The 14,833-nt window shown below is 36.5% G+C and overlaps 2 protein-coding genes across 2 annotated transcripts; both read right to left on the bottom strand.

Moving 5' to 3' along the window:
• Positions 1-160: 160 nt before the first annotated feature.
• Positions 161-1,081, bottom strand: LOC119665815. The gene is made up of 3 exons (XM_038075064.1): positions 905-1,081; positions 814-856; positions 161-588 (listed from the first exon to the last, which is right to left on the bottom strand). Exons 1-3 carry the CDS (start codon positions 1,079-1,081, stop codon positions 161-163), a joined length of 648 nt encoding a protein of 215 aa, XP_037930992.1.
• A 3,054-nt stretch (positions 1,082-4,135) lies between these two features.
• On the bottom strand, positions 4,136-5,056 carry LOC119665814. The gene is made up of 3 exons (XM_038075063.1): positions 4,880-5,056; positions 4,789-4,831; positions 4,136-4,563 (listed from the first exon to the last, which is right to left on the bottom strand). The coding sequence occupies exons 1-3, from the start codon at positions 5,054-5,056 to the stop codon at positions 4,136-4,138; spliced, it is 648 nt and encodes a 215-aa protein (XP_037930991.1).
• Between the last annotated feature and the right edge of the window lie 9,777 nt (positions 5,057-14,833).

Here is a 14,833-nt window from a genome sequence, read left to right as displayed (position 1 = left end):
TGCTGACGGACTGACGTCAGATTTATACACAAGCATATGTATGGTTGAAATTACTTTGTAGCAATTTCAACCTTTACATTTTCTCCCCTCTTCGGTGAAGAAAAAAAATAATGACATTATTTCAATGTACTTGGTATTACTTGTGATGCGAATATTTCTCTTAGACTGAGGCACGATTTCTCTTTCGTTTCTTTGGACTCTTGTAAATCTTGTAGAAATCGTCTTGGTCTTTGATGTTATGATTGTCATCTTTTTGTTTAAGTATAACTAAAGGTCTTAATTGCTGCTGACGATTTTGATTACTATTTGGAATCTCAGTTTCGACATAACATTGTCTTACTAACGTTGGTGACTTGGTTCCTTTTGCCTTCGGTTGATCTACGTTAAATTTCTCCTGAGGTGGCAGTTGTTCCTGTTGCCTGACGCGATTAATTGAAACTTGTGCTCGACATTCTTGGCTTCGAATTCGTAACTGTCTGTCAGGTTCTGAGTTTTGCTGTCGTTGTGTTTCTTGGCTTTGTAATTCTGTGTTAAGTTCTATGTTCCGTTGACCTGGTGTTTCTTGACTTGGTAATTCTGTGCTAGATTCTGTGTTTTGTCAATGTATTTCTTGACTTGATAATTCTGTGTTAGACTCTGTGTTTTGCTGACGGTGTATGCCTTGACTTGTTAATTCTGTGTTAGACTCTGTGTTTTGTCGACGATGTATTTCTTGACTTGATAATTTTGTGTTAGACTCTGTGTTTTGCTGACGATGTATGTCTTGACTTGGTAATTCTGTGTTATTTTGATCGCGATCCTGTTAAAGTTTACTTCGGTCTTTTACTTGTTTCCGATTTCCCGAACTGGATGGTTCCTGAGTTATAAAACAACATTTTTTGTTTTGATTTAATGATTTATTTACTTTTCTAATCAGACGGGGAGAACCAACTTTCTCTAGATGTAACTGCGATATTTGTTCTTGTTGAATGGTGTCTTTTACCAAAACTTCTTGTGTATGAGTTCGTAATAGTTGCTGCCATGATTGGCTAATACTTTGTGTTTCTTGAATCGTTTGAGCTTGTCTTGTAGTAGTTTCCATGATTATATCATTTGGTTGACTTTGTTATGATGGAACGACTTGTGCCTTCTGTTATGGTATTAGCGAGGTTTCTGTTGGCGTTCGTTCATGAGATATAGATTCTGATGAGGTTCCCACCAATTCTGTTGACGATGTAATCGGATGTTCTTCGTACATCTGTAGCCCTCGTGATTGTTGTACATCTTGTATTTGCAGTTGTACGTTTACGTGATCTCGTGTAGAATATGCATTGAAAATTCGATGTTTACTAAGTCCTGGTTTATTTTCTTCGATAGGCGTAACACGTTGCGGAACTTGCTGTGGTTGTATTTCATGCGCTTGCACTTGATCTGGTATTACTCGGGTTGGATGAAATACTTCTGGATTTTGTTTGATATATCTTGGACGTTGTTGTCGTTGTGCCTTTTGTATTTGAGTTTGTGATTCTTGACGATCTTGTGCGTATCGCTGTAGACTACATACTTTTGGATTTTCTTCGATATGTTTTAAATTTCGATGACGTTGTGCTTCTGGGATTTGGAACTCTTGTATCTCTTTGTTTGCTTTTGGATCATGCGATGGTGGTACGAGGCATTTACATGGCGCTTGCTCTTGTAAATTTTCTCGCAGTTTTACTGAATGCTTGTCTGGGTAAATTCGACATTGTGTGCTTTGTATTATACTTGTCTTGGATAGTGATGCTGTCTTTGAAGTTGCAATTTTATTTACTTCTGCTGTTGTTTGCTTATCTATCGACTGGTTATGTTGTTGGTTACTTTGCTGCTGGTTCCGGAAAGGTGATACGGGGCCTAGACTATAGATATCTTCAACTCGTACTGGCGTCATGGATATGAGACTCATTGTATTCTGTAATGTTATCGTTGGTAGGTACTCAACTACTGTACACCTGTGGATAGTTTCTTCTTGATCACGGTCTCGACTCACTCTGTGATGTGTTGTGTGAAGTTCTTCAAAATCATCAGCAAGTGTTGTTAATTCCTTTATACTTGCGAAGTCTTGATGTTTGATGTACATTTTGTAGTCTGCATTCATGTTGCGATATATTCACTCTAATTGCGAATCTGGATTTAGGCAAGCTCGTCGCATTAAATTTTGAATGTCGATAAAATAATCCTTGAATTTTTCCTTTGGTTTATGAAGCCGCAATCGCACCTCATCTTCTAATTTCTCAAAATATCTAGAGGAAATGAAAAATTTTAGGAAGTCGACTTTGATATTTTTCCATAGCTGCCAATGTTTATTATTATTGCGATACCACATTAGTGCCTTATCTTCATGAAGTATAGGTATCGTCTTGGGAACTAGATTTACGTTAATAGCGTAAACATCTGCTACTTCTTCTATTCTTTCTATGAAACCCAATGGATTCTTCCCTCCGTCGTAACGTACCGACCACTTCCTTACCTGTTCTATGACATGAGTATACGATGAGGCCATGATCGACATGAGGCATTTAATCTTTGAACGTCTTGTGTTTATATTTTAATTTGTGGTAACGTTAGCTTGTGCCATTCATTCTGATGATAAAATCATAATTTCTTTCGGTTTATATTGTTTTAATCCTTGTATTCTCGCGACAAATTCTGCTAGTCCCTGCTCGGGCGCCAATTGTAACGACTACTTTTCAGTCGTTATGTTTTGCTGAGGTAGCAAAGCGGCTGTCCATGTTCGTTGCAATAAAATTTATGTTCGCTGAGACCAAACAAAAAAAATACGTAGATTTGATATATTTTATTAATGCTTTATTTAATGATTCAAAACAAAATAATTATAATAGTTATGATTTAGATAAAAAAATATTATTTTCCAAGGATCCGAGAAATTTATGATTTCCGCGCGTGACTATTTCTTAGGGGTGGACTTATGTCACCTCAGTATATGAATTATATACAAAATCACTTGTTGTCAAAGATGACGATGTTTCAGCGACTGCTCTGGCTTATCCGTTAAGAAGACTCCTGCGTTGTGCTAAGGGATATAATAGTTTGACTGAATGAGCCAAATTAGAAACTAAATGTAAAAAGGAAAAAAAAAATCAATAAAAACAAGTGATCGAATAGACCAGTAGGATATTCTGATTTGATCGATCGAACCAGTTTAGGCTGATTAAGCCTGTAAGCTAATATTGATCGAATTGACCAGTTGGTTATCCTGATTTGATCGAACTGACCAGTTTAGGCTGATTAAGCCTGTAAACTAATATTGATCGAATTGACCAGTTGAACTTGTTTATCGTTTGATATCAAAGAGACAAGTTGCTAGTTTTCGGTGTAGCGTACCGGTAAACTTCGTTGTTCGTGTTAACTTTTGTGCTTTTCGCGAGCCCTTCTTGTGTATTTTGTGTATTTTGCATGCTTTTGTGCATTTTTTGTGTACTTTGTGTTGTATGCCTGTTTTGCTTTCGCCGCGCGTTTACGTTTGATATATTCTGCGTCTTTCTGATTTAAATCAGAAAGTCAAAAAATAATATTAAAGTTTTTAATTTATATTATTTACAAGTGAGTGACATTGTTGTGATAGAATTTTTAACACTGTTAAGTACAATCAGTGGATAGTAGTAGTAGTCTTGGATAGTAGTTTGGTTTTGTTTGTTAATAGAAAAATATATTTTTAATTAATACAGTGTTTATCCATAAAAGAAAGATAACCCAACCAAAGTATTTATAGCAGAAGTGGTTTTCAAGTTGTGTTTTAGTTTTATTACTTTTCTTTTTATTTTCTTCAGGTCAAGTCATGCCCGCGGCTCATTGACGCATGGAATGCAGGTAGTGTTGTTGCATTCTGATCTTGATAATATTTGAATAACTCTTATTCTTTCTAGGTTGTGCACAGAATTTTGTTGAGGGTGAGTTTACTTCTGGTGTTGTCCGAAATGGTGTTGGTGTTATGTTTTCTGCTGACGGACTGACGTCAGATTTATACACAAGCATATGTATGGTTGAAATTACTTTGTAGCAATTTCAACCTTTACATTTTCTCCCCTCTTCGGTGAAGAAAAAAAATAATGACATTATTTCAATGTACTTGGTATTACTTGTGATGCGAATATTTCTCTTAGACTGAGGCACGATTTCTCTTTCGTTTCTTTGGACTCTTGTAAATCTTGTAGAAATCGTCTTGGTCTTTGATGTTATGATTGTCATCTTTTTGTTTAAGTATAACTAAAGGTCTTAATTGCTGCTGACGATTTTGATTACTATTTGGAATCTCAGTTTCGACATAACATTGTCTTACTAACGTTGGTGACTTGGTTCCTTTTGCCTTCGGTTGATCTACGTTAAATTTCTCCTGAGGTGGCAGTTGTTCCTGTTGCCTGACGCGATTAATTGAAACTTGTGCTCGACATTCTTGGCTTCGAATTCGTAACTGTCTGTCAGGTTCTGAGTTTTGCTGTCGTTGTGTTTCTTGGCTTTGTAATTCTGTGTTAAGTTCTATGTTCCGTTGACCTGGTGTTTCTTGACTTGGTAATTCTGTGCTAGATTCTGTGTTTTGTCAATGTATTTCTTGACTTGGTAATTCTGTGTTAGACTCTGTGTTTTGCTGACGGTGTATGCCTTGACTTGTTAATTCTGTGTTAGACTCTGTGTTTTGTCGACGATGTATTTCTTGACTTGATAATTTTGTGTTAGACTCTGTGTTTTGCTGACGATGTATGTCTTGACTTGGTAATTCTGTGTTATTTTGATCGCGATCCTGTTAAAGTTTACTTCGGTCTTTTACTTGTTTCCGATTTCCCGAACTGGATGGTTCCTGAGTTATAAAACAACATTTTTTGTTTTGATTTAATGATTTATTTACTTTTCTAATCAGACGGGGAGAACCAACTTTCTCTAGATGTAACTGCGATATTTGTTCTTGTTGAATGGTGTCTTTTACCAAAACTTCTTGTGTATGAGTTCGTAATAGTTGCTGCCATGATTGGCTAATACTTTGTGTTTCTTGAATCGTTTGAGCTTGTCTTGTAGTAGTTTCCATGATTATATCATTTGGTTGACTTTGTTATGATGGAACGACTTGTGCCTTCTGTTATGGTATTAGCGAGGTTTCTGTTGGCGTTCGTTCATGAGATATAGATTCTGATGAGGTTCCCACCAATTCTGTTGACGATGTAATCGGATGTTCTTCGTACATCTGTAGCCCTCGTGATTGTTGTACATCTTGTATTTGCAGTTGTACGTTTACGTGATCTCGTGTAGAATATGCATTGAAAATTCGATGTTTACTAAGTCCTGGTTTATTTTCTTCGATAGGCGTAACACGTTGCGGAACTTGCTGTGGTTGTATTTCATGCGCTTGCACTTGATCTGGTATTACTCGGGTTGGATGAAATACTTCTGGATTTTGTTTGATATATCTTGGACGTTGTTGTCGTTGTGCCTTTTGTATTTGAGTTTGTGATTCTTGACGATCTTGTGCGTATCGCTGTAGACTACATACTTTTGGATTTTCTTCGATATGTTTTAAATTTCGATGACGTTGTGCTTCTGGGATTTGGAACTCTTGTATCTCTTTGTTTGCTTTTGGATCATGCGATGGTGGTACGAGGCATTTACATGGCGCTTGCTCTTGTAAATGCTTGTCTGGGTAAATTCGACATTGTGTGCTTTGTATTATACTTGGCTTGGATAGTGATGCTGTCTTTGAAGTTGCAATTTTATTTACTTCTGCTGTTGTTTGCTTATCTATCGACTGGTTATGTTGTTGGTTACTTTGCTGCTGGTTCCGGAAAGGTGATACGGGGCCTAGACTATAGATATCTTCAACTCGTACTGGCGTCATGGATATGAGACTCATTGTATTCTGTAATGTTATCGTTGGTAGGTACTCAACTACTGTACACCTGTGGATAGTTTCTTCTTGATCACGGTCTCGACTCACTCTGTGATGTGTTGTGTGAAGTTCTTCAAAATCATCAGCAAGTGTTGTTAATTCCTTTATACTTGCGAAGTCTTGATGTTTGATGTACATTTTGTAGTCTGCATTCATGTTGCGATATATTCACTCTAATTGCGAATCTGGATTTAGGCAAGCTCGTCGCATTAAATTTTGAATGTCGATAAAATAATCCTTGAATTTTTCCTTTGGTTTATGAAGCCGCAATCGCACCTCATCTTCTAATTTCTCAAAATATCTAGAGGAAATGAAAAATTTTAGGAAGTCGACTTTGATATTTTTCCATAGCTGCCAATGTTTATTATTATTGCGATACCACATTAGTGCCTTATCTTCATGAAGTATAGGTATCGTCTTGGGAACTAGATTTACGTTAATAGCGTAAACATCTGCTACTTCTTCTATTCTTTCTATGAAACCCAATGGATTCTTCCCTCCGTCGTAACGTACCGACCACTTCCTTACCTGTTCTATGACATGAGTATACGATGAGGCCATGATCGACATGAGGCATTTAATCTTTGAACGTCTTGTGTTTATATTTTAATTTGTGGTAACGTTAGCTTGTGCCATTCATTCTGATGATAAAATCATAATTTCTTTCGGTTTATATTGTTTTAATCCTTGTATTCTCGCGACAAATTCTGCTAGTCCCTGCTCGGGCGCCAATTGTAACGACTACTTTTCAGTCGTTATGTTTTGCTGAGGTAGCAAAGCGGCTGTCCATGTTCGTTGCAATAAAATTTATGTTCGCTGAGACCAAACAAAAAAAATACGTAGATTTGATATATTTTATTAATGCTTTATTTAATGATTCAAAACAAAATAATTATAATAGTTATGATTTAGATAAAAAAATATTATTTTCCAAGGATCCGAGAAATTTATGATTTCCGCGCGTGACTATTTCTTAGGGGTGGACTTATGTCACCTCAGTATATGAATTATATACAAAATCACTTGTTGTCAAAGATGACGATGTTTCAGCGACTGCTCTGGCTTATCCGTTAAGAAGACTCCTGCGTTGTGCTAAGGGATATAATAGTTTGACTGAATGAGCCAAATTAGAAACTAAATGTAAAAAGGAAAAAAAAAATCAATAAAAACAAGTGATCGAATAGACCAGTAGGATATTCTGATTTGATCGATCGAACCAGTTTAGGCTGATTAAGCCTGTAAGCTAATATTGATCGAATTGACCAGTTGGTTATCCTGATTTGATCGAACTGACCAGTTTAGGCTGATTAAGCCTGTAAACTAATATTGATCGAATTGACCAGTTGAACTTGTTTATCGTTTGATATCAAAGAGACAAGTTGCTAGTTTTCGGTGTAGCGTACCGGTAAACTTCGTTGTTCGTGTTAACTTTTGTGCTTTTCGCGAGCCCTTCTTGTGTATTTTGTGTATTTTGCATGCTTTTGTGCATTTTTTGTGTACTTTGTGTTGTATGCCTGTTTTGCTTTCGCCGCGCGTTTACGTTTGATATATTCTGCGTCTTTCTGATTTAAATCAGAAAGTCAAAAAATAATATTAAAGTTTTTAATTTATATTATTTACAAGTGAGTGACATTGTTGTGATAGAATTTTTAACACTGTTAAGTACAATCAGTGGATAGTAGTAGTAGTCTTGGATAGTAGTTTGGTTTTGTTTGTTAATAGAAAAATATATTTTTAATTAATACAGTGTTTATCCATAAAAGAAAGATAACCCAACCAAAGTATTTATAGCAGAAGTGGTTTTCAAGTTGTGTTTTAGTTTTATTACTTTTCTTTTTATTTTCTTCAGGTCAAGTCATGCCCGCGGCTCATTGACGCATGGAATGCAGGTAGTGTTGTTGCATTCTGATCTTGATAATATTTGAATAACTCTTATTCTTTCTAGGTTGTGCACAGAATTTTGTTGAGGGTGAGTTTACTTCTGGTGTTGTCCGAAATGGTGTTGGTGTTATGTTTTCTGCTGACGGACTGACGTCAGATTTGTACACAAGCATATGTATGGTTGAAATTACTATGTAGCAATTTCAACCTTTACATTTTCTCCCCTCTTCGGTGAAGAAAAAAAATAATGACATTATTTCAATGTACTTGGTATTACTTGTGATGCGAATATTTCTCTTAGACTGAGGCACGATTTCTCTTTCGTTTCTTTGGACTCTTGTAAATCTTGTAGAAATCGTCTTGGTCTTTGATGTTATGATTGTCATCTTTTTGTTTAAGTATAACTAAAGGTCTTAATTGCTGCTGACGATTTTGATTACTATTTGGAATCTCAGTTTCGGCATAACATTGTCTTACTAACGTTGGTGACTTGGTTCCTTTTGCCTTCGGTTAATCTACGTTAAATTTTTCCTGAGGTGGCAGTTGTTCCTGTTGCCTGACGCGATTAATTGAAACTTGTGCTCGACATTCTTGGCTTCGAATTCGTAACTGTCTGTCAGGTTCTGAGTTTTGCTGTCGTTGTGTTTCTTGGCTTTGTAATTCTGTGTTAAGTTCTATGTTCCGTTGACCTGGTGTTTCTTGACTTGGTAATTCTGTGCTAGATTCTGTGTTTTGTCAATGTATTTCTTGACTTGGTAATTCTGTGTTAGACTCTGTGTTTTGCTGACGGTGTATGCCTTGACTTGTTAATTCTGTGTTAGACTCTGTGTTTTGTCGACGATGTATTTCTTGACTTGATAATTTTGTGTTAGACTCTGTGTTTTGCTGACGATGTATGGCTTGACTTGGTAATTCTGTGTTATTTTGATCGCGATCCTGTTAAAGTTTACTTCGGTCTTTTACTTGTTTCCGATTTCCCGAACTGGATGGTTCCTGAGTTATAAAACAACATTTTTTGTTTTGATTTAATGATTTATTTACTTTTCTAATCAGACGGGGAGAACCAACTTTCTCTAGATGTAACTGCGATATTTGTTCTTGTTGAATAGTGTCTTTTACCAAAACTTCTTGTGTATGAGTTCGTAATAGTTGCTGCCATGATTGGCTAATACTTTGTGTTTCTTGAATCGTTTGAGCTTGTCTTGTAGTAGTTTCCATGATTATATCATTTGGTTGACCTTGTTATGATGGAACGACTTGTGCCTTCTGTTATGGTATTAGCGAGGTTTCTGTTGGCGTTCGTTCATGAGATATAGATTCTGATGAGGTTCCCACCAATTCTGTTGACGATGTAATCGGATGTTCTTCGTACATCTGTAGCCCTCGTGATTGTTGTACATCTTGTATTTGCAGTTGTACGTTTACGTGATCTCGTGTAGAATATGCATTGAAAATTCGATGTTTACTAAGTCCTGGTTTATTTTCTTCGATAGGCGTAACACGTTGCGGAACTTGCTGTGGTTGTATTTCATGCGCTTGCACTTGATCTGGTATTACTCGGGTTGGATGAAATACTTCTGGATTTTGTTTGATATATCTTGGACGTTGTTGTCGTTGTGCCTTTTGTATTTGAGTTTGTGATTCTTGACGATCTTGTGCGTATCGCTGTAGACTACATACTTTTGGATTTTCTTCGATATGTTTTAAATTTCGATGACGTTGTGCTTCTGGGATTTGGAACTCTTGTATCTCTTTGTTTGCTTTTGGATCATGCGATGGTGGTACGAGGCATTTACATGGCGCTTGCTCTTGTAAATTTTCTCGCAGTTTTACTGAATGCTTGTCTGGGTAAATTCGACATTGTGTGCTTTGTATTATACTTGTCTTGGATAGTGATGCTGTCTTTGAAGTTGCAATTTTATTTACTTCTGCTGTTGTTTGCTTATCTATCGACTGGTTATGTTGTTGGTTACTTTGCTGCTGGTTCCGGAAAGGTGATACGGGGCCTAGACTATAGATATCTTCAACTCGTACTGGCGTCATGGATATGAGACTCATTGTATTCTGTAATGTTATCGTTGGTAGGTACTCAACTACTGTACACCTGTGGATAGTTTCTTCTTGATCACGGTCTCGACTCACTCTGTGATGTGTTGTGTGAAGTTCTTCAAAATCATCAGCAAGTGTTGTTAATTCCTTTATACTTGCGAAGTCTTGATGTTTGATGTACATTTTGTAGTCTGCATTCATGTTGCGATATATTCACTCTAATTGCGAATCTGGATTTAGGCAAGCTCGTCGCATTAAATTTTGAATGTCGATAAAATAATCCTTGAATTTTTCCTTTGGTTTATGAAGCCGCAATCGCACCTCATCTTCTAATTTCTCAAAATATCTAGAGGAAATGAAAAATTTTAGGAAGTCGACTTTGATATTTTTCCATAGCTGCCAATGTTTATTATTATTGCGATACCACATTAGTGCCTTATCTTCATGAAGTATAGGTATCGTCTTGGGAACTAGATTTACGTTAATAGCGTAAACATCTGCTACTTCTTCTATTCTTTCTATGAAACCCAATGGATTCTTCCCTCCGTCGTAACGTACCGACCACTTCCTTACCTGTTCTATGACATGAGTATACGATGAGGCCATGATCGACATGAGGCATTTAATCTTTGAACGTCTTGTGTTTATATTTTAATTTGTGGTAACGTTAGCTTGTGCCATCCATTCTGATGATAAAATCATAATTTCTTTCGGTTTATATTGTTTTAATCCTTGTATTCTCGCGACAAATTCTGCTAGTCCCTGCTCGGGCGCCAATTGTAACGACTACTTTTCAGTCGTTATGTTTTGCTGAGGTAGCAAAGCGGCTGTCCATGTTCGTTGCAATAAAATTTATGTTCGCTGAGACCAAACAAAAAAAATACGTAGATTTGATATATTTTATTAATGCTTTATTTAATGATTCAAAACAAAATAATTATAATAGTTATGATTTAGATAAAAAAATATTATTTTCCAAGGATCCGAGAAATTTATGATTTCCGCGCGTGACTATTTCTTAGGGGTGGACTTATGTCACCTCAGTATATGAATTATATACAAAATCACTTGTTGTCAAAGATGACGATGTTTCAGCGACTGCTCTGGCTTATCCGTTAAGAAGACTCCTGCGTTGTGCTAAGGGATATAATAGTTTGACTGAATGAGCCAAATTAGAAACTAAATGTAAAAAGGAAAAAAAAAATCAATAAAAACAAGTGATCGAATAGACCAGTAAGATATCCTGATTTGATCGATCGAACCAGTTTAGGCTGATTAAGCCTGTAAGCTAATATTGATCGAATTGACCAGTTGGTTATCCTGATTTGATCGAACTGACCAGTTTAGGCTGATTAAGCCTGTAAACTAATATTGATCGAATTGACCAGTTGAACTTGTTTATCGTTTGATATCAAAGAGACAAGTTGCTAGTTTTCGGTGTAGCGTACCGGTAAACTTCGTTGTTCGTGTTAACTTTTGTGCTTTTCGCGAGCCCTTCTTGTGTATTTTGTGTATTTTGCATGCTTTTGTGCATTTTTTGTGTACTTTGTGTTGTATGCCTGTTTTGCTTTCGCCGCGCGTTTACGTTTGATATATTCTGCGTCTTTCTGATTTAAATCAGAAAGTCAAAAAATAATATTAAATTTTTTAATTTATATTATTTACAAGTGAGTGACATTGTTGTGATAGAATTTTTAACACTGTTAAGTACAATCAGTGCAAGTGCATTATTATAATTTATTGTCTTGGATAGTAAATAACCCAACCAAAGTATTTATAGCAGAAGTGGTTTTTTTTCGATGTGTTATATTTTACGTTTTATTGTTTTTTTCTTTCTCTATTTTGTTTTTATGTTGTATAAAAAAATGTAAACAATGAGTGTTTTTCAATGTTGGTAATTTATTTCTTGAAATTCATGTTTATTAATTCAATATATAAAATGTGTTTTATTGTTTAATAAATGTTTCATGTATATCTTATATTGTAATTTGTAAATAAAAATTCATTTGTTTTATTCCTTAACATATTTCAAGTTGTGTTTTAGTTTTATTACTTTTCTTTTTATTTTCTTCAGGTCAAGTCATGCCCGCGGCTCATTGACGCATGGAATGCAGGTAGTGTTGTTGCATTCTGATCTTGATAATATTTGAATAACTCTTATTCTTTCTAGGTTGTGCACAGAATTTTGTTGAGGGTGAGTTTACTTCTGGTGTTGTTCGAAATGGTGTTGGTGTTATGTTTTCTGCTGACGGACTGACGTCAGATTTGTACACAAGCATATGTATGGTTGAAATTACTTTGTAACAATTTCAACCTTTACAAAGTTTGTGAGTTCAAGTTTATGTTGGCTTAAGCCGTTTGCATTCCATGTACAAATTTTTAAAGTATTCATTTATTAGACAAAAGCATTCGCATTAATTGGCTTTGCATTTTAATATCTCGTTAAGAGTAGTTTGCATGATTGACATAAACTGAGTTAAGCTCTGGGTGAGAGTGATCATCATTTCCAAACTATTACTTTGAACTAGAGGGGCTTGTTGTTTGTCAGATTTAACGACATTAGCATATGAAATACCTGTTTGCGTAAAGGACCTACATCGAAATATATAGCTAATGCGTAATTGTGCTAACGATGTCGCAGTAGATTGAAACGACAATGGTCATTCTCTGTATTGTCTACAGAAAAAAATTCACTCTTCATTCACCCTGTCGCATTTCACCTTAGAAGAATTCTATTTTTGCCTAGGTCCTTCCACCACCGCCAAAATCTTTCGGTGGTGATATTATAGATGCTTAAGTGATAATCTGCTGTGATGTGGTTTGTATACTTCTGGTGATTGGTGATTGTAGCTGATACTGCTCAAACAAACTGTTGCTGATGCTAAGAAGTAGTTTTTGCTGCACAGACGACTGATGGCTTTCCTGATGTTCAGCTGCATCAGCAGAAAAAGGTTCTTTCAAAGTCAAGGTTTACTGATTTAATTTGCACTAGTTTCTGGGGAACAAAGTATTCTTTACAAGTTTTGGGTTTATTGAATTGATTGTCACAGATTTTATTTTTGCACAACTTTGTAGTTTCTGACAACAAAAAAATGTTTGAATTAACAATTCATCTCTTTTGCAAGATTTAACTTTGTGATAATAATTTGTAATGATAAAAAAAAGTTCTCTTTAACAATTCTAAGTTTATTTATATTTAACTTTTTCCAATTTTTAAAAAGTTCACGAAAAATTCAAATTAATTTTCACCACAACTTCTTCGCTTCCTTTGTGGCTAACTGACTGTTTAATAATCCCCGCAATTCTGTTGAGTAGCTCTGTATCTTCAAAATTCTCTTAACAGTTACTCTCTGTTATTCTTCGGTTCCGTATTTTTTTTTTCTTTTTTTACTGTACTTTTGGCAGTTAACACTTCAGTTAGTTTTGCTTGCTGTTCGCTGCAATGTTCCTCCTTTCTCTTACGGTCTATACTCCGCTCTACTCACCGCCTCTTTCTCTTTTCTTAATTCCAATCGTGGTAAGTATTTGCTGTTTGGTATGCCCTTGTGTCAATACATTTGTTACGTATGATATATTGTATTTAGTTTATTTTATTAACATAAAATTTTTTTTTTTCTAACATACATATAGTCTACCATAACATGCTTGATACTGTTGATGTTTTATCCCTATATAATATGGAACGGGCTCGTAAAAAAATATATAGACTGGTAGACTGTTGTTTGCTTGTACAGCTTGTGGTGTCGACCCAAACCCTGAGTTACGGAGTCATCCTCCACCAACTGATCTAGTCGAGAATATGCGGGATAGGGGTTAGAATATTCCCGCGGTAAGGCATGCCTGTCGTAAGAGGCGACTATAATCCACAAAATCCCTGATAAGCTCCTGAGCTGAGCCGAGTAGACGCCGGCTCTAAATAAGCGTCCACTATCCCGGGATGGCAACGAAGGACATCCAAGTGCGCAGAGAGTGGCTAAACAGCTGTGCACCATCGAGGGATGCAGCCGTGTGCACTGTCCTAAGAAAAGTCAGATGCAACAACAATGAAGTCTTTTCATGCTTAACAGGTTAGGTATGAAAGAGGAAGAATGCATGCTAAGACAGACAAGCTGTGCATAATAATTCTGTTTTTAGGGTTCAAACACCCATCAAGATTGAGCCCAGTTAGATCCTTATTATGGCATACTGGAAAATGTGAATTTGGTAGAAAGTAATTACTCTTGGGCTGGTGAGTGTGTCATTCTGGAACCTGAGTACTTAGGAGTGACCCTCTAAGGAAATGGCTTCTGGGCTAATGGCATTCTTGCTCCTGTCCCGTTAAAACCCTGGCAGGCCTCGAGAAACGCTCCAACATTGACACTGTTAATTTGGTGGTGCAGGCTCAGTTGAGTATACTCCTGACTTGCACTGATCCGGCTTTGAACGCTGTCCCCAAGGGACATCAATTACAATGTGTCAGGGGTTTTCCTTCCTTAGCCTGGAAAGTAAGATCCGATCTCTCATTGAAATGGTAAATGAGACGCAATCTAATGGAAAGAGGCGCAGAGCTACCTATCAACCGATGAGAGATGTTATCGACGGCATCAGACTTTTTTACGAAGTGGCAGCGATCGAATTTCAAGATAAAGTGACTAGGGACACGGTCAAGTCAGACTGTTGCTCTCAAACCTCCCCCTGGTTGAAGCAAGCAATAGAGGCCAGGAGATCCCAGAAAACCGATTTACCTACACAAAACTCTCCTGTTGGGCAAACAGGGAAAAACCGCCAAAGAAAACACAAAAAAAGGCGGAAGGCTTAACAGCAAGGATAGTGGATGACACGAGCTACACGCACCCCGTATCTGTTAAAAAACTTGAAAAGCCCCCTCAGATAAAAATTACTAAAACACGAGAGTGGAAAAAGATCGAAACAAAAAAGAAGCCGCGCTTGCGGTGCAATCATCATCGCATCTACCCAGAGACAAGTTACGCGGATATCCTTAGGACCATAAGG

Source organism: Teleopsis dalmanni, chromosome 1, assembly GCF_002237135.1.
Source record: "Teleopsis dalmanni isolate 2A chromosome 1, ASM223713v2, whole genome shotgun sequence".
In the NCBI taxonomy this organism is placed as follows: domain Eukaryota; kingdom Metazoa; phylum Arthropoda; class Insecta; order Diptera; family Diopsidae; genus Teleopsis; species Teleopsis dalmanni.
The sequence above is the reverse complement of the archived record's forward strand: the minus strand, read 5'-3'. Positions and strand labels throughout refer to the sequence as shown.

Bases quoted from the DNA above. Each gene is read 5' to 3' on its own strand.
- LOC119665814 (XM_038075063.1), bottom strand. From the start codon at position 5,056: ATGGAAACTACTACAAGACAAGCTCAAACGATTCAAGAAACACAAAGT. The intron at 4,832-4,879 runs GTAAATAAATCA...TTTATAACTCAG, and splicing joins CTCCCCGTCTGATTAGAAAA to GAACCATCCAGTTCGGGAAA. The intron at 4,564-4,788 runs GTAAACTTTAAC...GACAAAACACAG, and splicing joins GAAACAAGTAAAAGACCGAA to AATCTAGCACAGAATTACCA.
- LOC119665815 (XM_038075064.1), bottom strand. From the start codon at position 1,081: ATGGAAACTACTACAAGACAAGCTCAAACGATTCAAGAAACACAAAGT. The intron at 857-904 runs GTAAATAAATCA...TTTATAACTCAG, and splicing joins CTCCCCGTCTGATTAGAAAA to GAACCATCCAGTTCGGGAAA. The intron at 589-813 runs GTAAACTTTAAC...GACAAAACACAG, and splicing joins GAAACAAGTAAAAGACCGAA to AATCTAGCACAGAATTACCA.